We start from the raw sequence: 27,220 nt of genomic DNA on the forward strand, positions 1-27,220 counted from the left end.
CTCACCGAGCCGCAGGACGCCGCCCCCCCGGATCGCCCCGGGGCAGGGGCGGCGCTGCGGGGGCCGCTCCCCGCCCACAGCCCGGCCGCGCTTCCGCCCGCCGCCGCCTCCGCTCCCGGCCCCGGCCCCGGCCCCAGCCCCGGCCCCGGCTCCTCCCGGCGGTGCGGGCGCGCGTGCGCGGCGGCCCCGCGCCTCCCCGGCGGCCGCGCAGGAGTTGGGACGTTCAAAATGGCCGCCGCGGCCGAGCCCGAGCTGCTGCGGGCGCCCGAGTAAGGGGGCGGCGGGGAGCGGGCGGGGAGCGGGCGGCGAGAGGAGGGCGGAGAGGAGCGGTGGGGTCGGGTCGGAGGGGGAGGGAGAGGAGGGAGACGGCGGCCGCGCGGCGGGAGAGGGGTTGCTAGGAGGCGGCCGGCGGGGCACGGCGGCCGCGAGGAGGAGGAGGAGGAGGAGGAAGAAGTGGGGACGGGGCGAGCGGGGCCGGCACCGCGTGGCCTCCACGCCGCCCGGCCTCGGCCTCGTGGGGGGGGGGGGGGGGGGAAGGAAGGCAGCGGGGAGCCGCTTCCTCCGCGGGCTTCGAGGCCGCCCGGGGCGCCGAGCTCGGGAGCCCCTGAGGCGAGCCCGCCTCCCTTCCCTCCTCCTCTCCCTTCCCCGCCTCGCCGGCCCGGCCTGCCCCCAGCGCCGGGCTCCCCGGCGGTGCGAAAAGTGCCTGCGCCGGTGGAAGCGAGGAAGCGATTTGTCGCCGCCAGCTCCTCCTCCTCGTCCTCGTCCTCCTCCCGCCGGCCCTCCGGCGGCCGGCTCCCCGGGGTGCCCGGCTTCCTGCGCGTGTGGCCCCACGAGTTGGTTTCGGTGCCCGGTTTGTGTTGGTTTCCGCCTTAAAAAGCGGCCCTTTGAGGATTTTTTTTTCCCTCCAGTTAATCCTGGGAGTAGAGGACGCGAGTGTACGTGCGAAGCACATGGGCGCGAAATAAGGGCGTTCGGTGTTTCGTAGAGAAACAATCCAGGGAAATAAGGTGGTGAGTGGAGATAGGGAGCCCGAAGGTAGGAAAAATGGGCGCCACCTCTTCGCAAATCTTCATAAACTTCCTGTGGTTCTCCTCCTTAAATTCCCCCACCAGGGAACGCGGGGCTGTAACAGGAGTGAGTCCCGACTCCTCTCTTTTTGAAGCCTCTGGCCCCGAAAGGTGCAGATACCTCTCTGCCTCATCGCTTTGTGAAATCTTCCTAAAAGGTTTCTCAGCCATGTAATTACGGCTCTGAAGTGTTTAAATGAAGTGAAAGTTTGTGCGTGTTCTCATGGCACTGTTTGAAGTAAATGGGATTCCTACGCATGAACTAACTGAAATATTTCATGCTGACGGAATTTAATAATAATGGTGTATTTGAGGTACGAAAGCAAACAAAACCGGTGGTCATATTAGCAGTCCGGTGGCCTGAGATGCTGCTGTGGGGGTGTACCCCATCTGGAGCCTCTGCTACCAGCTTGCTTTTGCAGAAAGCGAGGTGAAGTTCTTACATAACATGGCGATACGTTTGATTAAAAAAAACTTCTAGCTTTTGGTGTCACCTTATCTGGAGCAGCTTGAATAGATCTTTTTTTGTTGTTGTTGCTGTTCCGTAATATTTTTATAATGCATTGGAAGGACATCAGTGTGTTAACAGGGTACTCTCCCAGCTTCCTCTAGCCAGCTAAAAGAAATCCTAAAAGATGCATGGTCACCTTAATACTCCCCTTGTCACATTTCTCTGCCCTTTTGCTAACTCATTGCACTGATGCTCTTTGCTGTGGATTGCAAATCCAAACTGAGAAAGTTTTAAACCGAGCCCTTTTTCTTTTTTGGTATTTCTTGTGCCTAATGTAACACTGAATGAACTCATCACACAGTTTGTCCTCTTTCTTTCAGATACTTTATTGTCACAATGGTGTCAAGTGACAGGAGGGGGCAGTTAAGAGGGATACCCTTCTTTTGCAGATGTTTTGCTTGAGTAAGCAGTAGTAGTGGTAGAGATGTAAAAAAGAAAACATGCAATGTTCATACTTAAGTTTCTAATAGAAACTTCAGTATTTTTTAACTCACAGTCTGTCCCCTTGGAAAGTGAAGAAAAACATTTCAGAACAATAAAGGGCTGATGGTCTTAGCAAATTATTTCGGTGAATATCACCAAAATTTGTTTTGATTTGTTTTCCAGTACTTGAATTAGCACCAACTCAGGTAGGAGAGAATCCTGAACTGTGCTATTTGAAGATCCTATTCCTAATTGGGAAAACACTTATCAAATTTATAGTGAGGTGCCATCCTTTAGATGTCTCAGAATATTTCTGATACATTTATGCTATTGGATTGCTGGGCATAAGACCACAGTATGAACCTAACGGAGTTCAGAGGATACCTCTACTTTTCTGTGCACATCCCACCAGTGCTTCAGACCATTGTGGTCAGAGAACTTCTTTTCCATGAGCAAGGCTTGAGAAAGATCTGTATTTAAATGACTGAAGTGTTGGTAAATTCCAAAACTAGTGCAGGTGAGACGAGTTTGTGGAAAGGTTAATTTAGCTGGTACCTGTGCTGTGATTTGGCAACAGATTTCAGAAGGGAAATATCCATCTTAGCATAGCTGATAACTTAATTGATGTTCTGAAGGTATTTGATAAACACTGTACAAGTCTGTTGATAATCCAGTTTTGGCTTCTAAGGAAGATAACACAAGTGAATGCCTAATATGTCAGGGCTGAATAATGTAACTTTTGAAGGTGTTGTACTAATTAAATTGCATATTGCTTTGACTAGCTAATTGAATTGAGGTTTTTTTAGACGCTACCATTCTTATTTTAATAACCTGGTGTATACTTATTTTCTATTTTTTTGCCCAGTGCCATCGTGCAGATCTAAAGATAACTACTTTTTTTCTCAGGAAGCTGATAGTCTTCTATATACGATTGGAAGGCTTTTCTGAAATTAAACTTCCTTAATTTCTCCTGTCCTTGATAGTGTTCCCTGCTTTGCAAATATAAATAGATTATAAAAACAGTTATTTTCCAACAGGTGTATACACGTACAGAAAGGAGTAACAAGAGAATCAGTCTGCTCTGCATGAAGTTTTGCACAATGGTTTACTTAGGTGGTCAGAATCATCCCTTGGCATAAGTTTTGGTCTTGGAAGCAAAACTGTGGCCTGCCATTTGAAAGTACTTTTAAAAGGCATAGCTTGAGATAGGCATGTGAGTAGAGCAGCAAATAAGAAAGATGATGGATTGACAGTATGCATAAATATGCAGCGTTGTTGTACGCTGTTAGCAGGTATCGTCACTGTTGAATGTAAAACTGTAAACATTGATTTCACTTGTTTTGTTAGTGTGTTTGCTGTATCTTCCTTCTGTGTTTTTTTTTGCAGTCAGCTGTCCTTGATGAATCTGCTATTATAACTTTGTTACAATGGCTGTACATTTTTAATTCTTTCAAAAGCAGATAAATACTACTTCTGTCATAAAAGAGACTAGCAAAGTAACATGAGTTGAAGGACTGCAGTGAGTTGCTAGTACTGATCTGTATTTGTTTTTGCAGGGCTGAGGATGCTAATGTGTCTGAGAAAAGTACAAATGAAGAAAATGGGGAAGTATCGGAGGCAGACCAACCTCAGAACAAGCACAACCGACACAAAAAAAAGAAACACAAACATCGAAGTAAACACAAGAAACATAAACATTCTTCAGAAGAAGATAAGGACAAAAAACATAAACACAGACACAAACATAAGAAACATAAACGGAAAGAGGTAGCCGATACTTCTGACAAAGAAGATGGACCAGCTAAAAGAACTAAAATTGATTTTCTGGCTCCTCTGGAAGACTTGGAGAAACAAAGAGCATTATTGAAAGCTGAACTTGAAAATGAATTAATGGAAGGAAAAGTCCAGTCTGGTATGGGATTAATATTACAAGGTTACGAGTCAGGATCTGAAGAAGAGGGGGAAATTAATGAAAAAGTGCGGAATGGGACTAGGCCCACAACTAAGTCAAGCACCAAGGGGAAATTAGAACCTGTGGAAAATAAAGCTAGTTCCAAGAAAGGAAATAAGAGTGAATCAAAAGAAAGGACTAGGCACAGGTCTGACAAAAAGAAAAGCAAGGTGGGAGTTGACGGAATCAAAGAGAAGACAACTAGAAGCAAGTCAAAAGAAAGGAGAAAATCCAAAAGCCCTTACAAAAGAAGCAAGTCTCAAGATCAGACAAGGAAATCAAGATCTCCGATGCTTAAAAGGCGATCTCAGGAGAAAAATAGGAAGTCTAAATCTCCCCCAGAAGACAGAAATAAGGCTGATGATAAAAGTAAATCAAGAGATCGCAGAAAGTCTCCAGTTGTAAATGAAAGTAAAAGTCGAGATCGTGGCAGAAAATCCAAATCTCCAACAGAACTCAGAAGCAAATCCAAAGATAGACGATCACGGTCCAAAGATAGAAAATCTAGGCGATCAGAGACTGACAAAGAAAAAAAGCCAATTAAATCTCCTTCTAAAGATGCTTCTTCAGGGAAAGAAAACAGGTCCCCTAGAAGACCTGGCCGAAGCCCAAAAGGAAGAAGCTTATCTCCCAAACCACGTGAAAAGTCGCGAAGAAGCAGATCCCCTCTCTTTAATGATCGTAGATCTAAACAGAGTAAATCCCCTTCTCGAACCCGGTCTCCAGGTAGAAGACTGAGGAGTAGATCAGTAGAAAGGAAAAGAAGAGAATCAGAAAGGAGGCGTCTGTCTTCTCCCAGGTAACTTGAAGATGTCACGAACAGTTACAAAAATGCCTTATGGGGTGAACTGTCTTCTAGTTTGGTGTTTCTCTTTTATTTTGGAAATAGCTATTAAAAGGGGAATCCGACCGTATGTTACGTATGTTTCTTTGTGTGTGTTCAGGTTTCAAAAATATTCCCCCCAGCTGCCAGACATGCAGACTCAGTGTTGGTTGTTAAAATACTGAGTTACTTGCTGCTTGCACCAGTACTGTGAACAAGTTTTATAGCTCAGGTTTGGCCTTTTGTCACTCTGTTCGATTCAGATTTGAACTTCTATTTTGGTTCTTAGTTAATAGGTCTGTTTTCAGGAATTCCTGAGGAGAGAGATCTCTCTCTTTTTCCACTACACTTAAATGTCAGTGTTGGCTAACTGTGGGTAATTAACACCACCACCACCCGCAAAATAGTCATACTGTCAGCACGATGTAAACAAATCTTTAATATCAAGATGTCCTTCTTAGTTGTATTTTCTTAAATGTTCTGTCACTCATTTGCTATAGGTATGGTAGCATTTCTTTGTATTGATCTGCATTAATGGTGAGACTGAGCTTGTGTACCATTGCCGTATTCTGCATACACCTAACTGAGGGAGGACAGGCTGAAATCTTTTTAGTGTACTTTTAACATTTGTTTTAAAAGGCGGTTTAGCCTCTGAATAGAAGTTACCTTGAGATCTGATGTAAACCATCAGGTAATAATTTCTAGCATCCCCTTCTCTGAAGCTGACAAGGCCTGGATGGTAAGTTTCCAGAGAACAATAAAAATGTATACTCTTCTGAAAGATAACTCATTAAATGCAAAAACAGTTCAGCAGGCAAAAGAGTTCAACATTGCTTTTGGATGATGAGTAATTTTTAAATAACTTTAAACTTTTTAACATGGATTTTAGCTTCACACATTATGAGAATTAAGAAGTATGAATTCGTACCTTGGAACCACTCAGATATAACTCAGTAAATAAGCATCACGTAAGTGTGAAAGTCGTTCTGCCTGCATCACTGAAAGTTACTCTAGTTTCAAGTATAGGTATCTTCCACAGGCACGGTTACCAGCTTGCTTTGACTATGCTGTTGATAAGCAATAGTGCAGGTGCTTTGGAGAATGACCCCAGTGGTGTTAACCAGATTAAACAAGTATTGTAAATGCTACCGGTTTATCTGACTGCTTCTTGGTGAATGGGCACGCCATTAAGCTTCTTTGACGTGGTATTTGTCTGTCTTAGCGTTTTACATCTTTCAGTTTTCATTTCTAATGACAGCTGGCATTGTAGCCAGTTTGAATTAGTTGTCTAAACACTACTTCAAGTGATGCATATGTCTAGAATTGTGCTGTCAAGTTCATAGAAAAGTAACTTTGACAACACTGTGGTGAGTAGGGGACTACTGAGAAATATCCTCTGCTGGAAGTGTTTGGAAATCATCAGGAGACGTTTTTGTGGGACATCTTGAGCCAATGCTCCTATGTTGGAGTATTAACTACCTGTAACTACCCAGGCTGCCAGAGAAATTCAGGAGCTTTGACAAACAGTTTTAACCACAGATTCCCGGTAATTCTGTTTTTTCTGTTTGTTTCCTGTGTTCTAGTCATGTAAGATACTTAGTTCTTTGACTGAAACTGTTTTTCTTACAGATATTTTGGCAGTACAACCACTTTGTTAATTAGGAAGCCTAGAACTGTCAGTTTATCTTCTTCGTATTATTTTTTTTTTGGTAATACTGTTCACAAGAACATAACCTAAATTAGATGGGATAAAGAGATCAGCTTGCTCCACCATTGGAGTCTTGCAGAAACTGGCAGAACTTCTGTATGTGCTTAACTTTTTGTGTCTTACCATTCACTCTTATGCATCAGTTCTGTATATGTGTCCATTATACATAGCTAGGGTGTTCAAACCTGATATAATAGTTGCACAAAAAAATAAAAAATCATTACAGAATGGGTGGAATTAATCTTTCAGACCTGAGAGACTTTGTTCGTTGATGGCATGCAGCAACAGAAATAACTTGTCCTGATTCAATTTAAAAGAAAATTAAAAGAAATAGAATAGCAACAGTTTATTTGAATATTTGAACAATGGTATAGAAATATTTCTAAGAGTTTATGTTGCAGCCTTGTCAGAATAGTTGTCAATGCTTTTTTAGCATTCATTCTTTACAATTTTGGGTTGAAGTCTAGCTGTCAAGGAATACAATTAAGCTTTTTAATATCATTGGCTCATCAAGGATTGTTTTTCCTTCTTAAATAATTGTGCATCTATGTAGATAAGAATGAACAAATTTTGAACAGTACGTGGTATCATACTTCTCTAAATTTGAGAAGGGTTAAGTGAGAATTGTAGTTTTCAGCTGCTGTACTAGAATGTGTGAAATGCTGAAACTGTCCAGTTCTAGTGCCCAAACTGAGGAAGACATGGAAGTCATTGCTATGGAGTAGCTTTGTGCTAAATTTAAACTGTATTGTAAAGTTTTTGAGAAAATTTCAATAATTAGTTTTTGGGTTTTCTTTATTGCTTAAATACGGCTTCTGATAAACATGAAAACAGGCCACTATTTAAGTAAGACCCAAATACTAGCTTTGCTTTAAAACCATTCTCAGCTTTATCATAGTAATTGAGCTCTGTTTCCAGAATTGTCCTAAACTAGACCTACACATGGGCACGTATTTCCCAGGGTGGGAAGAAACACACCAGGAGGGCAGCCAGCTCTGCAGTACACTTTTATCCATTCCTGCCCTCAGAAGCCCACCTGGTGGACCCTCACCTGCAGCGAGATACTTAAAGTGAGCTTTTAGAAGGAATTGCAGGTTTGTTGTTTTTCAGCTTGTTCCCAATTTTACTACTGTTCTTTCTCTTTATTTTAAGAACGCGGACCAGAGATGATATTTTGTCCAGACGTGAAAGATCAAAAGATATCAGCCCACCCAGTAGATGGTCTCCATCCAGAAGGAGGTCTCGGTCACCCATTAGAAGGAGGTCTCGGTCACCTCTTAGACGTAGCCGATCACCAAGAAGGCGGAGTAGGTCTCCTCGGAGGAGGTAAAGATACCACAGTTCTGTTTTGTTTCTTCAAATATGAATTAAAAAACACTAAGCATCTCCTGTGTAAAAAAAAAAAAAAAAAATCATGCATTTTCAGTCCACATTTATGTGCTAGCATAGGTGAATTAATTTTGTGCTCCACAAATTGATTTATTACTGGGAGTTGCTGTGTATCTTTGTTTCTTGAATTGATTTTCCTCTTTTTCTTTTAAAAAAAAAAAAGCAAGAAAACAAAACCAAAAAATAACCCTCTTACTGTTACTAGGGATAGAGGCCGAAGAAGTAGATCTCGTCTTCGAAGGAGGTCCAGGTCACGTGGTGGCCATAGGCGTAGGAGCAGAAGCAAAGTTAAAGAAGACAAATTTAAAGGTAGTCTTTCTGAGGGTATGAAAGCTGAACAGGAATCTTCATCGGATGAAAAGTAAGTTTTAAGATTTAACTTAAGCTTCTTATCTAAAAATACAGATCCACTTACATGGAGAATGAACTGATGTTTGTACTTCATGCTGTAGTTTTTGGCTTGTCACCTAAAACCTTAATCACATGTTTTAGTACTTATAATCTTGTCAAATGACTGTTGGGATGACCTGGAGTATCAAGATCTGTTGTCTAGCGGGCAGGCCAGAGGGGATGATGTATGGTTTGGTTGCTAAATTCAACTTGATTAATATCTCGTGAAAATCATTTGGTCTGTGTGTATCTCAGCTTATTGCTTGAAAAACTGTAACAGCTGAAAGGATTGCCACTAGCGAATTGTTTTTATACTTGCTGAATATCTAATTAATCCAATTGAATAAAAATAAGCATTCATAACAATCAGGTTTGCAGTTAAAAATGAAATGCTGAGTCCCAGTGAGATAACAAAAGCCACCTTTTCTCAGTAAGGAGATGTATTAAATCCCAGTGTGTGTATTTACACCTTTGCTTTCTGACCTAGCTGAACAGCTTTTGTTTAATATTCTGTTGTGTGCTTTCTACACCAAAGAACTGCATTTGATAAAATTCAGTATGTAACATTATGTTTATAATGTTATATAAAAAGTAATTACATTTTTATAGTCTTGAAGATTTTGATTTGGAAGAAGAAGATGAAGAAGCAGAGATAAGACAAAGAAGGTTACAGCGGCAAGCAATTGTTCAGGTACATGGTTATATTATCACGTGGGTTCCCCCTTCGTGAAAGTAGATAATGTATTTAGTTATACATGTGAGTTTATTCCCATGAAGGTCTTGCTCCTTGTAAGAAGGTGGCAGTAGTGACAGGTATTACGTGATTGAGTCCCCTGAAAGAGAGCTGAGGCCAGGCCAAGGGGTTGTAATTCTAAACCACAAGTTGGGTGTCTTTTTTTTTTTTAAGGGTGGCATTTGGCACATGGTTAGAACGCAGTAGGCAAAATGCTTTAGCATATTTATTTGTAAAAATAGTGATCATAATTAGTGCCGCTTCAAATAAGGTCTACGTTATAATAGTCATATTTTGAGTTTTATGCAATGCTTGTTGTAAAAATTCCTTAGAACTATGATTTTTTTTGTTAAGGACTCTATTTCACTCTGTGTGCCAGAATGGTTTCAGAATAAATTTGGAAGTATTGACATTTTGTCAGGCCCAAGGAAATAGTTGATTTTCACTAAAATCGACGTTTATGGAAATAGAAAAATTGCCTGAAAAGACACAACTCTTTTAGCCTGATTTTTTTTGGCTTCAGTGGTAGTGTGTTGTAGCAGAATAAGTTTTCACAAGCTGTATCCAATTCTACATATCTGTTGCCATTAGAGATGTAGGTGATTATGAAAGCTTAACTTCAGCACAAACCATTCAGAATGAGCATAAAAAATAATTGTGATAAACTGCGATGCTGAGATTAATAATTCTGTTTGTTTAGAAATACAAGGGCCAGACAGAAGACAGTAATATATCTGTGCCATCTGAACCAAGCAGTCCTCAAAGTAGTACGCGTAGTCGCTCAAATTCGCCAGATGACATCCTAGAAAGGGTAGCTGCTGATGTTAAAGAGTATGAACGGGAAAACGTGGACACATTCGAGGCATCAGTAAAAGCCAAGCACAACCTCATGACGGTTGAACAGAACAATGGTAAGAATCTGAAATACTGCTCTACAATGCAATGTGTGAAAGCTCAGCTCTTAAGCAGAACACTGCAAGAGACATCACTTGGTTTCTTTGTATACCTTCATAGACCGTCTGCAATGCACCCTGTAGTGTTTGAAAAACTGCCTTTTTTTGTCCTTTGAAATTGAATTACTGTAAATCTTCCAAGCAGTCAAAGGTGTGTCTTTAGTTGCCAAGCAAATATACTTGGGCTAGTTTAACTACTCTGGTAATTGCAGCATCATGCTGTTTAACCTGCAAAACCCTTTAGGAGATAGTTGGACAGTTAGTTTGTGTTTCATATCATGTACTAGATATATCTTTGGGATCTAAATAGGCTGTGTTCTAGTGGATGGTACTTTGCAGTAGTAAAGCTGCATTTCTCTGGGACTGGTATCAGGACAAACTGCTCTGTAGTTTGTCCTGGTGTTCCCTTGAGCAGTATGTTTTCAGATTATTCTTGTGCAGTGGAGGTAGAAGGAACCATACTAAGCACCTTCCCTCTGTTAAGCAAAGCACAAGTTGAAACTGAGTCTTTTCTATGCGTACAGTCAATAATATCTTGTTCCTTTTTTTGTGAGAGGTATATAATGTTTTCTAATTTTGTCCACTAAAGTATACAGAAATACAGCTGTTAATTACACAGGCATTTTTAAGATAAGAGATTTTTTTTAAAAAACTGATCAAATACACCCATGATGTCCAGGATTTTTTTATATTGTTAGGATTCTGGATCGGGGTGGCTATAACAACAGAAGGAAACAGTGGATCATCTGTTTTTTGTCAGAGCTATTTTTGATTTATATCCTGCCCTCCTATAGAGGCATGATAGTAAGTCGCTGAGGAACTAGTTAGTAACTCGTAGCCCAGTGAAAATGTAAGCAACTGAAACTAAAAAGAAAACTTAAGGCAGTTGCTGGAAGGGTCTATACCTGCAAACAACGGTGTCAGCATGACGGATGGTTTTTTGATGCTTTCAGATTTCAGTCCAGGTATTTTGTATGAAAGTCTGTAAGCATTATGAGAACTGGAGAATACTGAGGTAAACAGTTTATTTTTCTCCATTGCTTAATAGCCTAAATGGAGTATGGTTAATTCACTATGGTCATGAAGGAATGCTATCATAATTTGTGTTACAAAATAGTTTGAAGGTTATGTGCATTCACTAATGTGTGCTTAATTTGTATTTCTTTGTTTTTATCTTGTCAACCAAGTAAAATGTCTTTGGGACTTTAAAGATGATTAAAAGGTGAGAAAGGGATAATCTTGCCCACATTAAGATTCTCTTATGTTTCTCTTTTAAACATAATTAACTTTGTCTTTAACTGTAAGCTACACAAGATCCTTTTTGACGTGGCTGAAGAAAGCACTAACCAAAGAAAGGGTTTCTGGGCTTTTCAACTGTTTTTTAGTAAAATACTTCGTGATTAACAGAAACCCCTGAACTTGTATATTAAAATCTTGTCTGTTTTTTTAATACATATACGCTCAGCCCTTATCTGTAGGGATTATGTACAGTATTTATTCTTTCTTTCTGTTATGTGAGTTGCTTGAAAGCTGTCATACTTAGTTTTTCAAGGAGGTGTAAATTTTTTTGAGAGCTTTGAAGAACTTAACCAATCTGAGTTTTGTATTTCTAGGATATAAAATGGTATTTGTTAGAAATGTTAGTAAAGCCACCTGTTTGCCACCATATTGATTTTGAGATTACAATTTTTGACTTTATATTGTTACAATATATTGGTAACAGTTATAAGTTTGTCATCTTTTTCGTGTTGAGTAATCTAAATTTCCTTTTAAGGTTCAGCTCAGAAGAAACTGCTAGCTCCTGATATGTTCACAGAATCAGATGATATGTTTGCTGCATACTTTGATGTAGGTAATTCTTAGAGATGAAATGTATCATTTTTTTTCTGCTTGATTTTTGTTGAAGAGTTGCTGTCACTTGAGGTTTGTGGGAATGCTGATTTGTACAAGCACGTGTAACTGAGTGGATAATGTGTTCTTTTGATCAGCTGAGGCAGACAAAGTGGTTGTTAGTTAATATTTCAGTGGAAAAAAAAAATTGCTGAAATTAAGAGGTTTTTTGCCAGAGGAAACAGTTAGGGATATCTGCTGTTTAAATGGGACCCATGATTGCACACAGCAACAAACTTGTTTATACATTATTCTTTTATGTTCATGTTAGCATGCTGCACTGTTTCTTCTTCAGGGAAGCGTACTTTCTGCAGAGATTTGTGTATGGTTAATTAGAAAGTGTCTGTATAGTGTATTTTTATTTGCTAATGATGCTGTGTTGGAGTAATGTGGTGGCTTGTTCCTGGATGAAGAGTTGCATTTCCTGTTTTTACGTTTTGCACTATTCCAGCAGCTTTTCTGTAAATGTGCTGAAGTGGCATGCAAATCTTGCCAGTCCAGTGAATAGTTTTGATACAAGTTGTTGCTGATATGCAACAACTTGAAATAAGTACAGGTAACAACTCTTTTCTTAACTCAAATTCTCCAGTTAAACTTGTTTTATGGCAGATATAAGCTATTAGTTTTGACAGAAGTACTGGTGACAAAAGGCTGCCTTGGTATCACTATAATACACACACACAAAAAAAATCAAAACACTTTAACCTGGAAAAAGATAAATACTTAAAGAACAATGGAGGTTTTGTTTTTTTAAAAAGTTCAAAATTGCAAGTAGGGATTTAAATAGCTTGTAAGTAACCAGTTCCCCTTCTAAAAAAACTGTTGTGCAATTGAAGATGCTTTGTACTACCCATAGATTTGGATTTGTGAATATTGCCAAATCTGTTAAAAGATGTCAACAGCAATTGTAATAATTGTATGATCGTAAGTGTAATAGTATGGATTTCGTGAAGTGTCACTGAATGAACAGAAATTAAAGGCTTAAACTATTAGTTACCCCTCAAATTGCTAAACTTTACTACAAACATACTGTATGCAGTGTCTTATTCAGATGATCCAAAATGTGTGTTCTAATTTGACTTGTGTAGAATCTTTGTAGGTAATAGTTGAAACTTGGCCCATTTCTCATCTTTAATAATAGTTCTTTTGTTTGTCCCCACCCCCTTCCCTTGCAACAGTCTTCAAATGCTTGTATTTAAATAGCCTTTTGTGTTCAGTAGTTTCTCTCCTACAAGGTAAGTGTGTTTGTAGTGTGGGGAAGAGCATTGTTTCAGTAGGAAAAAAAGTGCCTAATCACATGGCCCTGGTTTGTATTAGTAAACATTAAGGCAAAACATATAGCTGGACCATGCAATCAGAGCTGTTAATTTTGTTCTTTTTGTTTCAGAGTGCTCGTCTAAGGGCAGCTGGGTTTGGAAAAGACTTCAAAGAAAACCCAAATCTCAGGGATAACTGGACTGATGCCGAAGGCTATTATCGTAAGTCTTGTTGATTTCCAACTATAGCTAAAAGAAGGATGCTAAATGGAAAAGATCGTCATGTAGAAGTACTAAAGCATTCTAACGTAGATGTTCTGCTCTGCCTTCACTGAGTGTGGCATGCCCACAGTAGTTTTCTGGTCTTGCACACTTGTGTAGCATCAAGTTACTCATAAATTATAAAAAAAAAAAATAAAATAAAATAAAAAATATCATTCAAAGTAAAACTAAAACCTGTCTATAGTCACAGCCATGACAGCAATGAGATCACCCTCACAAAGGAAGGGGTGCTTGCCAGGATCTGAAACGAAGTGAACCAGCATCCAGTAGAATATAGATAACAGTTGTGGTAGTTGCCATCTGCAAGTCAAATTGGAGATAATTGAGCATATTTCACTTCACTAGTCAATATTAAAGCGCAAAGTGTGAAGGCCAAAATATTAATGTAATGGATTAAACGCAGGCTTTAATCTCAGGAATGAAAATATTCCAGGCTTTGATTGAAGCACAGTTTGTTCTCTGTAGTTTCCACAAAGCTAGGTGATATAAAACATTGTATGTTAGGAAATTTAAAATTGTACAATTTTTTCCTCTTTCTGAATTATACAGAATCATTTATTTTTCATAAAATGTTTTATGATGCATGTCACTCGTAACTCTTACTTTAAATTACTTGATTTTATCCTTCAGGTGTTAATATAGGTGAAGTTCTAGATAAACGTTACAATGTCTATGGTTACACTGGTCAGGGAGTCTTCAGTAATGTAGTACGAGCCAGGGATATGGCAAGAGCAAACCAAGAAGTAGCGGTTAAAATCATCAGGAACAATGAACTTATGTAAGTAATCTTTTTGTTTAATAATACTGTAATAAAGCACGTGAGACTGCTGGAAGTCTTTCCCGATGTGATTTGAATCTTCCTTTGTTTCAAGTGAAGTAAGAGATTACAGCTGTGATTCCAGCCTATTCTGCTAATATGAGCCATGTAATTGGAAGCCTTGAGGACTGTTTACCTGCACTTTACAGCTATCACAGGAGCAGGGTACTTGCATTTTCATCAGGCACTTTCTCATTTGTAAAGCTGCAGGGTATGATGGCAAGAAACAAGCTTACAGTTGTTTTCATGGTCTGCCCAGCCCTAAGATTTCTGAGATGGGAGTTGTAAACTGTTGCTTTGATGGACCAAATCCATTTGGCAAACTGTGGGTTGGATACTAATCAGTCATTTCTAACTTACAAAAAGACCTCTAAATTAATTATCTTTGCACATTCTTTGTATGTGTGCATGCATATAAGATAAGACAGTGATGAGACGCTGCCTGTAGGACAAAAATTACTGGAGGTCTTTTAGAATGAGTGAACATTAAGTAGGGTGATGTATTAAACTACAGTATGTTATATGAGGACTTGTCTCTAATAGTCGTTTTCAGCATCTGCTACAGTATTGCTGCGGTCGTGTGTTATGTGTTCTTCCATTATGGGCAACTTAAATGGAAACCTCTTCCACTTTTTATGCATTTTATGTTGGAAGTTTTAAAAGTCGTCTTGCTGTCTGTGTAACTGGGCTATTTTGAGCTATATGAATAGTATCTAGAAACATTTAAGAAAAAAGGTAATAAGCTGTTTGTTTGGTATATTAAGGTAATTCGGTTTGGGTATGTACTTAAGCGTAGTTGGTTTAGTTTAAAACTTTTTAAATAGTGTATGTGGTTAAATAGTTTTTGTTTGAAATAGTGTCATATTACAGGATGCAACCAGGAGGGCGGAAGAAAGGATAAGTAGGTTAAAAAGTCACGGGTGATCAAAGAATTAAATGGGTAGACAATGACAGTAAACCAGCTGTTGTTTTAAGCAGTGCTACATTATGTAATCACGAGACACTTCTCGTTTTCTGACAATTAAAACAATGCAAGTAAATCTCTAAATTAAGCAAGGTACTAGAATCTCATTTTGTTTTCTAATTCTGCTTCTTTGTTTTCAGGCAAAAAACTGGCCTAAAAGAACTGGAATTTTTGAAGAAGCTCAACGATGCAGATCCTGATGACAAGTTTCATTGTCTAAGGCTGTTCAGGCATTTCTACCACAAACAACATCTCTGTCTGGTATTTGAGCCACTGAGGTAAGGTGACAAATGGATGGGGTTCTCTGTAAAAAGTGAGGTAGTACTAAGCAATCTTTAACTTGGCTATTGTTCTAATTTTGACACCTTGTTCTATTGCCAGCATTCAAGAACACTAGGAACTTAATCCAGAGGCACACATCTACAGTCTGCTGAACTAGTTCAGGTTTACATAGTGTCATTGTGAACTCTATGCCTGGTCAATATTTGAAACAAAATAATGCATTATTAAAGATGGTTCATCTCACCAGTGCTCCTCTTAACTGTTTTTTAGTCAATTTTTCTTAGCTTTCATAATTCTTTACAAATTTGGGTTGAAAATGCATTACAGGAGAGGCTGAGTATATGTATGTTCTATGAAGAATGCGTATACAACAACCCAAGAAAGAAAATCAGTGGTTTGCACACTCACTTTTTCAAGTAATTAGGCTTCTTTGGCAGGTTGATTGTAGACCCTCTTTTTTCATAGATATAGATGCAGTAGTTACCTTAGTTCCCATTCCTACTTAGATGTTGTTTATATCCACTGTTTTTCTCTGTATGTCATACTTTAATTCTTGCCACAGATACTTGAGGTGAAGATAAGTCGTTTGCTTAAGCAATACAAGTTTTATGAAATGTCTACTTGTTTTCATTAATAAGCCATGTGACAAATTACTTTCTTGTGCTGCGCTGTTTCTTTGTAGCACACTTGTACAGTGTTTCTATCCAGTGATGGTTTTGTCCAGGAATTGTGTGGTCTTTTTTATCTGCTGTTCATCATCAAAAAACACTGCCTCCTCAACTTCTATCTTTTGGATATTTTCTTTTTCATTCATTTCTCAAAAAACTCAGTACAGGGGCAGGACAGTTGTTAAGAAAATGCTGTTCATGTGCAAAGAAATCCTCTCGAATTAATCTGGATTTAAAATGTATTCTGAAGTGATGTCAGTCCAGTCTAGTACGTAATTATACAGTATAGGATAGATCTGATTGATCAGCATCTTTGTTTATTGCTGTAGAAAATAGTGAGGTATATATCTGAAGTTGAATGCAGCTTTTCCCAAAAAATGTCTAAAGGTAACTAGTTTCCTCATGTTCATCTTAGATTTTGAAGGCAAGCATATTTTCCCTTGCTAAGTTATTTACTGTTCTTTCTCTTTCTTACAATAGCATGAATTTACGAGAGGTGTTGAAAAAGTATGGGAAAGATGTTGGTCTCCATATTAAAGCTGTGCGTTCCTACAGCCAACAGTTGTTCCTGGCTTTAAAACTTCTTAAAAGATGCAATATCCTACATGCAGATATTAAACCAGATAATATTTTGGTAAGTAATACGTAATCGAAACCTATTTTGCATGGACAGTCTAGGGTGTAAAATCAATATGTGGAATGAATACCATTCTGTTCATTTGGGTTAAGTAAAAATTTACTTCACCTGAAAAGGTTAAGTAAATGTTCTGAAATAATGTCATGTTTTGAAATGAAATGCTATCATGGTATAAATAAGTTAATAAGAAGTATAATGCAGCATCTAAATAACATCTTTCATACAATCATACAATCTTTCTCTAACTAACCTGCATCCACTTGTATCTTTTTAGAAGGTAGATCTTCCAAAGACAGTATCCTTTCTTAAGAAAAATCTTGGGACTTCTTTTATCAGTAGTTAAGTGTTCTTGCTTTCTGCAAAATGGAAATAATTTGGTTAAACTTGGAAGTAGATTCTTCTGTTCACATGAATGAGATGATTGGGAAAAGTCATTCATTCTTTTTTTCCTATTAAACATTACTGTTAGCAGTGTAATAGCTACGTCAGAAGAATCAAGTGTGTTGACTTCAGTTTTCTTGCTGGTCACCCATGAGACAAACACAGATTTTTATTTAATTTAAAATGGTTACTTCTTGCCATCTCTGCAGTAAAATTTACTGGTTGAGCATGAGATATGTGAACAACACTCTGTTTTATGAATGGTACTCTGGATACCAGAGGTGGAAGTCTAAACTGTTACAATTGGATTATCTAGAATGAAATCCAAGTCCAGCAATGATATTTTTGCATACTTTGTAGAGAATGGGATGACTGCATGTCATTGGCAGCCTCCTGGCACCTTACTGAATCTCTGTAGTCATTTCCAGAAAGCTTTTTTGTACAGTTCACCAGCTGTGAAATAATGTTTAACAGATTTAAACACTAATTTAAATACTAATATAGTGGTTGACTTGACCAAGTAGATACTTGAATGTGGTGACTAGGCAGGAAGGAATATGACTGGATTTGTTTTAATAATAGGAAGTCTATCCATTATTACTGAAAACAGTAGTACTTACCTGAATAACATGCTGGCCTTGACAATTTTACATATAAAAATTGTTTCCTACTACTACATGTTCAACTTATATGGTGTTCTGTCTCTTAAAAATTTCTGTATTCTGTTCCGAAGTGTACTATTTTTCATTTAATTGTAATTATATTAGGAAGTTCTAATACTACTTTGTTATAGCTTAATCAGGAATCTGACAGGGAAAAAGGGACTTACATTGTGTACACTGCTGCATCAAAACTAAACTTTTGACACCCAGAAGACTTGCTTTCATGTAGATAATAAAACCGTTAGTTCACCTTAAGTAACTATCCAGTTTATGAAGCTGAATGCAGTAATTCCAGTCTTAGGTGACCTAAATAAACAGTCTATTTCTTATTATTTAAACTCCAATATGGAGTTACCTGTGAAAAAGTGTGTGTGTGTGTATATATAGATATAGATAGATAGATATATAAGATAGATATATAAAATACATAACAAGTGATTTGCGCACTAATGACTACAAATTCTAGAACGATGTTTCTCTTGTAACCTGTTTAATGTGCATGTTATATTCATTAGGGATAGGGTGGTGCAATTAAGTACATTCAGGTTTTTAAATGGCTTTTGGTTGCCCTTCACGTGGCATGTTTGGTCTCAAATCACACTGCAGAAGTGGCTCACTTATCTCCTTAGAGATTGACATGCCTTTGCATCCTGGACTGATCTTGAGTAGGATATTGTGTGCCTGTTCAGAAGATGCTAACTTTAATTCTCTAGGGACATAAGTAATATTTAGAGGATGCTTGAGGGATTACCTTTTCAAATAACTTTTGTACCAGCTCAGATGAAGCTGGTGCCATAATACCTTGGAAGAGTTGTCAGGGCACTGTAGCAAATGGTGTACCGTATTTATTAACTATTTAGAAAGTACTGTGATAACTGTATGTGGGATTTTATTGTTCTTTTCATTATTTCTAAAACAGATGCTAATGTAAATGATATTCACTCAGTAATCCTTCGCATGCCGTTCAGTGAGTGTCATGCCATGATTGTCCAAAGCTATGAGAGTTTATTTCTGACTTTCTCAGCAGATGTCACTATTAGTGTGTTCTGTGCAGAAGTTTTAAAACAAGCAGACAAAAAAAAAAAAAGCTTTGGGAATATTTTCTGTTTAGTTTTTGATCATTTTACAGATGGAAGCTGCTAAGTAATGTGTAAATACACACTATTGATGCAGAAATTAATAGATGCAGAAATAATGAAGTAACATTGAAAAAAAAGTAACATGGTAAGAGAAAAAGTATGTGAAACTGACCTTCTTCATGTTTCTTAGGATCTGAAGATGTTAACTGTCACTTTCGGTTTAAGAAGGTGTGGTTCCTTAGAATACAGAGAAGATTAAAATATGGGAAGAAACTGCAACTTAAAGGCTGAATATTTTTCTTATCTCTGACTTAAATGTATTGTTACTTTCACAGTGCTGTTGCCAATTTTGTCTACAACTAGTGCTAATGTGTATTTATGTTTAACTTTTTAGGTGAATGAGTCTAAAACAATATTAAAGCTTTGTGATTTTGGATCAGCTTCGCATGTTGCAGATAATGATATCACACCATATCTAGTTAGCAGATTTTACCGAGCTCCCGAAATCAGTAAGTATTATTTTGGATTGGCTACGCTTATTTTAAGCAGCAGTAGTATATACCGGTAGTAGCAAATGAGAATTTGACTTGAGTTTACTTTCTGCTTGGTCTTAGCAAAATATCCCTGTGGAAATATGATGGCAGTCAAAAAATTCAGACTTGAAAGCATGTGTGACTCTTCATATGTGTTGGTGGTCAGCTCAGTGAGGGCAGGGAGAAGTCATTCTGATTTGTTACAGTTTTGTTTAAATTCAGAGATATTGTTCTGACTTACTGGTTTTTGACTGACTTAAGGTGTAGTGATTAGTTTGGGTGTAAGGTAAAAGCCTGTCTTTCTAAAATCGGGATGCTTAGTGAAAAGGCTCGCATCCTTCATTTATGATAATTAAGGTTCTTATTCCTAAGAGGAGGAGCACCAATATAGTTTCCAAATCAGATTTTATTATCTGTCTGCTATTATGTCCTTAAAGCTGCTTTTATGGAATTAACTTGTATTGCTCTGTTTCAGTTATAGGAAAAATCTATGACTATGGTATAGATATGTGGTCTGTAGGCTGCACATTATATGAACTTTATACAGGAAAAATACTCTTTCCTGGCAAAACCAATAACCATATGTTGAAACTAGCCATGGATCTCAAAGGAAAGATGCCAAACAAGGTATGAAAAATAAGTATATGACTTTTAATTAATATCTGAAACCGCTGTTATGAACAGCAGAACATAATTTCTACTTCCTGCCTGAATTCTGCTTCTTATCATATACATCTTCTCTTAACAGCAAGTAAATATCAGACATCCTCTGACTGTATAATTTATATTGATTTAAAATCTTAAGAAGTGAAAGTATACAGCTTCTTTTTCATAGACTAAGTATAAAGTGAAAGCAGAAAACTTCTAAGCACTGACCTGAAAAAGATACGTAAGTCAATGGAAGATGCTCTCCTTTTGCAACTGGTTTGAACTGTTTTTTTATTCAGTCTAGTTATTTCTCACTGTCCTTTTGCTATATATTTCAGAAATACTAAATTATTCATGTTGCAATCAGTTGGTAGGTGTTGATGCTAATTGTGGAATTGATACAGCATAGATATCTTGCCTAAAAGCTCTTGCTTTTCCCTAATTTTCCAGATGATTCGAAAAGGTGTGTTCAAAGATCAGCACTTTGATCAAAATCTCAACTTTATGTATATAGAAGTAGATAAAGTGACAGAAAGGGTAAGTCCTTAATGTGTCCACTATTACAGTATTTCAAATGTACCTTGATAACTAAAAGTAATATTTTGTAAACTATCAGAATGTCCTTTTGCAGCAGTGCGTACAAGTTACATAATTATAAACTGGTAGAATAGAAGTTTCTAAACTGGTAGAATAAGAAGTTTCCTATGATTCAGTAACATGTTTTAAGAGAAATATTTGGAGGTCAAGAAGGAGCAGAATATCCCTGGTGTGTCAATACTGGGTCCAGTCCTGTTCAGCTTCTTCATTAATGGTCTGGATAATGAGGTAGAGCGTACCCTCAGCAAATTCACAGATGGCACAAAACCACACGGAGTGGCTGATACCCCAGAGGGCCACACAGCCATCCAGAGGGACCTCAACAGGCTGGAGAGATGGGCTGGCAAGAACCTCGTGAGGCTCAGCGAAGTCCTACACCTGGGGAGGAACAACCCCAGGCACCAGTACATGCTGGAGGCCACCCAGTTGGAAAGCAGGTCTGTAGAAAAGGACTAGGAGTCCTGCTGGATGCTAAGCTGAACGTGTCAGTTATGTGCCCTTGCCAGTAAGAAGGCTAACAGTATTCTTGGCTGCATTAGGCAAAGTATCACCAGCAGGTCAAGAGAGGTGGGTGATCCTTTAGCTCTTCTCAGCGTTGGTGAGGCTATGCCTGAAGTACTGTGTCCAGTCCTGGGACCCCCAGTACAAGAGAGACCTGGACATGCTGGAAAATGTCTAGCATAGGGACACAAAGATGATCAAAGGACTGGAGCAACTCTCCCATGAGGAAAGGTCACGAGAACTGGAATTATTGAGCCTGGAGAAGAGGAGGCTCAGGGGTGTGGCACAGAATCTTATCAATGCGTATAAATACCTGAAGAGAGGGTACAATGAAGATGGAGCCAGGCTCTTTTCAGTGGTCCCCAGTTCCAGGACAGGAGGCAGTGAGCACAAACTGGAACACCAAAGGTTCTCTCTGAATGTCAGGAAGCACTTATTTACTGTGCAGGTGACAGAGCGCTGTCATAGGTTGCCCCAAGAGGTTGTGGAGTTTCCTTGGAGATCTTCAAAAGTTGTCTGGATGTGGTCCTGGGAAACCTGCTATAGATGGCCCTGCTTGAGCAGGAGGGTTGGACCAGGTGACCTCCAGAGGTCCCTTCCAACCTCAATTATTGTGTGATTCTGTGAAATCAGTTTAATTTTTGTAGGTGAAAAGGCTGTCTCTGCATAACCGAAGCTTTAATAACTAAATAAAAGAAATTCTGCCTTCATTTCAGAGAAGGGTGTCAAACTTCAGTGTAATGCGACTGTTGCACAGAAAGTAGCAGTGGCCTCCTACAATTTTAACATGCTGTATTTATTAAGAACTGCAAAATTAGTGGTCAGATAGGGGACACTTCCTTCCCAAGTGGAATTTTTACATTCTCTGTCAACAGGGATATTAGGTTCTTGTATGTACCTGCTGCTGGTAAAAGATGCAGTCTGGCCTACCCCAGTGGCTTTATTTCCACTTCTCCTTTGCCAGCCATGAATACTTATGATGCCATGTGATGATGATGATGATGAAGGGTGTTGCTGATGAGAGATAAGATAAGCAGCAACTGTTTTTGCAGTGTTAAGTTGTATACAAGGTATGGGGGTTTTGTGTGTCAAATCTTTTCTACAAGGTTGCCACTTTTGTGTTTGTAGGAGAAAGTTACTGTAATGAGCACCATTAATCCAACCAAGGACCTGTTAGCAGACTTGATTGGGTGCCAGCGACTCCCTGAAGACCAGCGTAAAAAAGTACACCAGCTAAAGGACTTGTTGGACCAGATTCTAATGTTAGATCCAGCTAAACGGATTAGCATCAACCAGGCTCTGCAGCACGCCTTCATCCAGGAAAAAATTTAAACCAGATGAAGAAGTTCAAAGGGTTTGAGTAATTAAGATACAAAGACTGAAGAAATTTCACAACAGTTATTAATGTATATAAACATAAATATTTCCCCTGCAAAGTTGAGGAAGAAAAGATGCATTTGAATTAACATCAAGGCTGATATTTCTTTTAGAAATGTTAGAGTAATTCTGTTTTTGTGTCTTATGTGAAAATTTTCACTGTAGAACTGTTTTAATTGCCAAGACTGCACAGAAGTACAATGCTAATGTATATGGTTGCAGTTCGTATATATTATAAAAAAGAAAAAAGCATCTGCTTAAAAAAAAAAAGCAGTAATACTGGGTGGTTGATTTGTTTTTAGCAGACTTGGCTTCATTTTTGTCTTTAAAAAATGGCCAGCATAAATGCTGTTTATATTCACATTTTCCTAGGTGTGTGTGTGCAGGCCACAGCAGCATGCCCTTGGTGTAGTCAGTGCCGAAGGGGGTCTGTTCCTTCTTGAGCCTGCCCGCAGGGATGGTCTCCTCTTTTAAAGCAGGTTGTGTACAACTTTCAGTACACTGAAGGTAAGCTAACCCATCAACATCACCGGTGTTTAAGCTGTTATTTTACTGGAACAACTGACAAATGAGAGACAATAGCATTGTGGCAGAATTCCCTGCATGTTTGATAAATGATCTTGTTTTATTTTCTGGCATTGCAACTGTGGCATAGTTACAACTTCCGTTCTGTTCATCACATTTAAAATTTTGAGAGTGCGCACTTGATGGATAGAGCGCCTTCAGTGTACTGTTTCTTATTACTTTAATTTTTTTAATCAACTTGCTATAGACTTTGTATACATTTTGTTAAATACAGTTCACTATGACATAGAGCCAATACTTACAGAAGAGTTTTCATTTAGTAATTACATACGTTGGGATCTCATTCAAAAGACCTTATATCTAAAGGATAGATAGACAACATAATGAAACTTTTTAACTATTTGTATGTCATTTTGAAAGTGTACTGCTTTATGCTAAAAGTGTTTCATTTGTTCATTGTTTTCATTATTTGTGATCATGTTGTCTTTCAATACAGGCATAAACCTTCCACTCTTGAACAAAGCAGCTGCTTTTTAAAAGCGGTAATTGCTTCTTTACCTTTTATTTCTTTTGTAAATGAAGCTTTTCTTTAAGAAATGTGACTTTAAAGTGTTGTCTCTTGCATAAAACAGTTGACACTTACTTATTGTAAAGTGAAGATTGTTCTGCTGCATGTAAAGTGGACCATGCAGATTTCTGTATGTTTTCAGTATGCATCATTAGATAATAAAGTCTTTTGTGAACAAGGCATTTGTAGCCATTTTTAAAAGAATCTGTCTTCAGAGATGGTAAATCAGGTAATTTGTAAGAACCACCCCTGCATTTTCTATTAATCATTTAATTAAAGGGACTATTAAAAATTATGATCTTTGGAAGAACTATAGGCTATATTAATTAGATATATAATTATCACTGCTTAAACAAAAAGAAAGCAAAAAAAAACCCTACAGATACTGTCTGTCTGCTTTCATTGTAATGAAATTATTCCTGTAGGACGTGGGATTAAATTCAGGCTTTAACTAATGTTTGTGCTGTTTTTCTCACTTTTCCTTTTGATGGTGCTGAAAGAGAAAAAGGAAAGCGAGTCACAGGCCACTCAACGCCTACTCCATGGGGTCTGATTTGCTGAGACACCAACTTCACCTTCCTAACAAGGTTATTTCTGACAGCATGTGTAGATAAACATTTAGCAACAAGTTAAAAACAGCTTGAAACATTTGATTTGGTTATACAACAGGAGGAAAACAGAATCAAACTTTTCAGGTCCTTACTGCTGTTTTAATGTTCTCTTTTACAAAATTAAGAGGTTCCTCTTTACGTTTTTATTAATATATTCTGAAAAGGTGTGATAAACCCACTGGTTTCACATATTTTATAATAATTCTTTGAATTAAGAAAGGGTTTTTTTAATCCATCTAGGTATATAGTGACAACAATCATGCACTCTTAGTGCACTCAGGAATGGAAAATGAGGCAAAGCAGTCATTCTGCTGGTGGGGAATAAATACCCCACCAAGGAGATGTAATGAACTACCTACAAAAGCAGGCAGGAGATGGGTGGGTTTATATGCCTATTTGGAACCTTCAACCTGTCTCTTATAAAGAATTTTACAATAAAAAATTGAAAAAAAGTAATCAGACTTTATTTCCACATATTAAGGTATCTCGTACATACCAGAAATAAATTCAGCTTTCACACTTAATGAAGTACTAGTTGCTTGCTAGTTAAATGCAGAAAGTAACTTGCACTTCCACAATGTAGGCAGCACTTCTGAGGGCAGTTTTACACAGGTAGTAACAGCTTATTCTTTCTGTTGCTTTGTAATTTATTCTTAAATTAGGAGTAGAAAACAAATGAGTTGGTGATACAAAAAGCAGTAGAAAAGATGCACCTTAATGCCTACAGAACTGTTTTAAGCTACTCTAGAGAAGCATAAAGTTGCTCGTTCACTTGTTCTTTGTGTTGTAGGTGCAGCTCAAAAGAAGATGATGACTACCAGAAGACATGAACAAAGGTTTCTGTCCTATAAAAGATATGAAAAGTACTCCTCATATAGTTCTGTCCTAATCTTTTGGTTTCCAGCATTCCAATTAGAATTGATTAACACTTCTGCAGTATTGATAATTCCTGAAGCATACTTACTGTATGCCTACTGTGCTTGTTTCATTTCTGGTTGAAGAGATTTGTAATTGTGATTAAATGTAGGTAAATAAGCATGACTGTTTAATGCAAATTTCTTAAAATGATAGAATGATCGCTACAAAACCTGTCATTTAGGAAAGTCTGCCATTTGCTTTTAGCTAGCAAATAGTTGAGCAGGTGATGTGCTTTTTTCTTTAGCTTCAGCAGGTTCATTAATTCTGTCAAACTGTATTGTTGATGCAGAGATTAGCTGACAGGCATTATTCAAAACGTGGATTTCAGTCCTGCATCCAGTATCAGTTTCAGGCATTTATGTTGACAACAGCAGAAAACCTTAATTCTAACTTCAGAAGCCTTCAGAATCAAAAACTTCTTGACAAGGCTAAGGAACCTCTTCAGTTTTAGGCAACACCTGTCCTTGTAGCCTCTGATCTTTAAGGACAGCAGAGAAGCTGCTGATGGTCACAGCAGTCAACTGAATTCCAGTGGCTGCAGCTTCGTACAAACAGAACAGTTAGGCAACAAGGCTTTCTTGTTGAACTATTTTTCAGCTGATCTAAGAAGGGAGGATAATTTATCTCTTCCTTCCATATGTGAAGATACAATTTGTATCTTTACCTGAGGTCCTACCTACTGAAAGTCTGGTTAAATCTACTGTGCTAACACCTGTTTACTTTTCCCTCATGGCGACAAGGGACTTCACGTATTTTAATATGTTTAGTTTACCACACATCTAGAGCAAAACAAAATACTAGTTCTTTGTATTTAACTCAGATTCCTCAGGAGATGAAATGCCGTGTCTTTTCTTTTGTGCTGCAACAAATTAAATATGCAGTTAGATTGTCTTTTTATTACCATGGTATATACTGCTTTAAATAAGAAGTTAAAATCTGTTTAAGAGCCTTTGATAGATAGAATATAATATTCTGTAAAATATTTTTAATAATACTTTATCTCCATACATAGGGTAAGTGGCATTAAACCTCTGAAGAACCTTTATATGTATAATGACCCGTATAAAGAAGGCAGACCAGTTTGTGAGACTTCTGGAGATAAAGCAATCTTCTACAGTATGTGTCAGATTGTAACGCTGCGTGGAGAATGCTGGGAAGTGGCAATTGCTTGAAGTCAATAAAATATGCTTAAAACTTACTTGGATCAGATCTTTTCTGTTGTGTTCACAAGTGGGGTACTTGCAAAACTTCTAAATACATGGATGACTTTGAAATGTATTAAAAACAATTTTTTTGGAATGGGTTTGTCTGCTTTAGGTGTCAGAGGTATTAAAGGCTTGGGGGATGCTGTGACAGCTGTCTTTTTTTTGTGGAGGAAAAGAATGTAGTGTTGATAGAGATGACTGCTGAACTGCTTGGTTGGTGGCATGGCTTGCGTCTGTAAACAGAGGCTGTCACATGGTCTTTACATCACTAGTTACAGTAGATGAGAAATTTCTTCAAACTCTTTCAGTGCAAGCCTGAAAAAGCTTAAATGAACGATACAAAAATATCTTTTCAGGTAGCTTAGTGTTAGCTTACCTATCGATAGATCTTGATAAGAAAAGTGAGGTTTGACAAATGGGAGAAAGAAGTGATTGGTGAAATAAGATGGAGTTCTGTATTTTCACATCTAACCTGTAAAACTATGGATCACATCATTAATGTCAGTATATCTGTTATTACAAGGTTACGGAGAGATGGTTGGTAATCTCCCTTAGAAAGAAAGTTCCTGCTTAGACTTTCACATTTTAATTTTGCTCATCCAAATATTTTACTACAACTTTAAACTAAGTTTTAGTTAATAAAATTATTTAAATAAAAAAACTTGGCCCTTCCTTTCTATGATACACTTTATCATTTCAGCTGTTTCCTCATAAACACTGATTTTTTGAGTGCAGCCCCTATAATGCTACAGACTGTTCAATTTAAATTTGTGAGACAAAAGGTAAAGCTCCTTAGGGGCAGGTAGAAATAAACACCTGGAAGACAGCAAAAGAGTGTTAGCACATCAGGCTAGTCAGCTTTTCTATACTA

General features: G+C 38.0%; 2 protein-coding genes across 8 annotated transcripts in view; one reads left to right on the forward strand and one right to left on the reverse strand.

Moving 5' to 3' along the window:
* LOC308190955 (uncharacterized protein) overlaps positions 1–132 on the reverse strand; it is a 74,813-nt gene extending 74,681 nt beyond the window's left edge. For all 6 annotated transcript variants that reach the window (XR_013947590.1, XR_013947591.1, XR_013947592.1 and 3 more), the window contains exon 1: positions 1–132. The gene's annotated coding sequence lies outside the window, so the exon portion shown is untranslated.
* On the forward strand, positions 112–26,342 carry PRP4K (pre-mRNA processing factor kinase PRP4K). Of its 2 annotated transcripts, XR_013947585.1 has the most exons (19): positions 112–269; positions 3,558–4,751; positions 7,636–7,809; positions 8,078–8,233; positions 8,872–8,953; positions 9,696–9,906; positions 11,723–11,796; positions 13,226–13,316; positions 14,007–14,154; positions 15,298–15,435; positions 16,588–16,741; positions 19,261–19,375; positions 19,875–20,026; positions 20,498–20,584; positions 22,274–23,029; positions 23,544–23,589; positions 24,116–24,202; positions 25,017–25,062; positions 26,157–26,342. XR_013947585.1 is itself a non-coding variant. In XM_080582774.1 (15 exons), the coding sequence occupies exons 1-15, from the start codon at positions 229–231 to the stop codon at positions 22,475–22,477; spliced, it is 3,021 nt and encodes a 1,006-aa protein (XP_080438900.1). In that variant the 5' UTR covers positions 112–228; the 3' UTR covers positions 22,478–23,816. The 2 variants fall into 2 exon arrangements, 1 of the variants encoding a protein (XP_080438900.1); XM_080582774.1 differs by lacking the exons at positions 24,116–24,202; positions 25,017–25,062; positions 26,157–26,342 and having other exon boundaries at positions 22,274–23,816.
* The last annotated feature ends 878 nt before the right edge of the window (positions 26,343–27,220 follow it).

The sequence above is a fragment of the Anser brachyrhynchus genome (genome assembly GCF_964034855.1).
Source record: "Anser brachyrhynchus genome assembly, chromosome: 2".
Lineage (NCBI taxonomy): Eukaryota > Metazoa > Chordata > Aves > Anseriformes > Anatidae > Anser > Anser brachyrhynchus.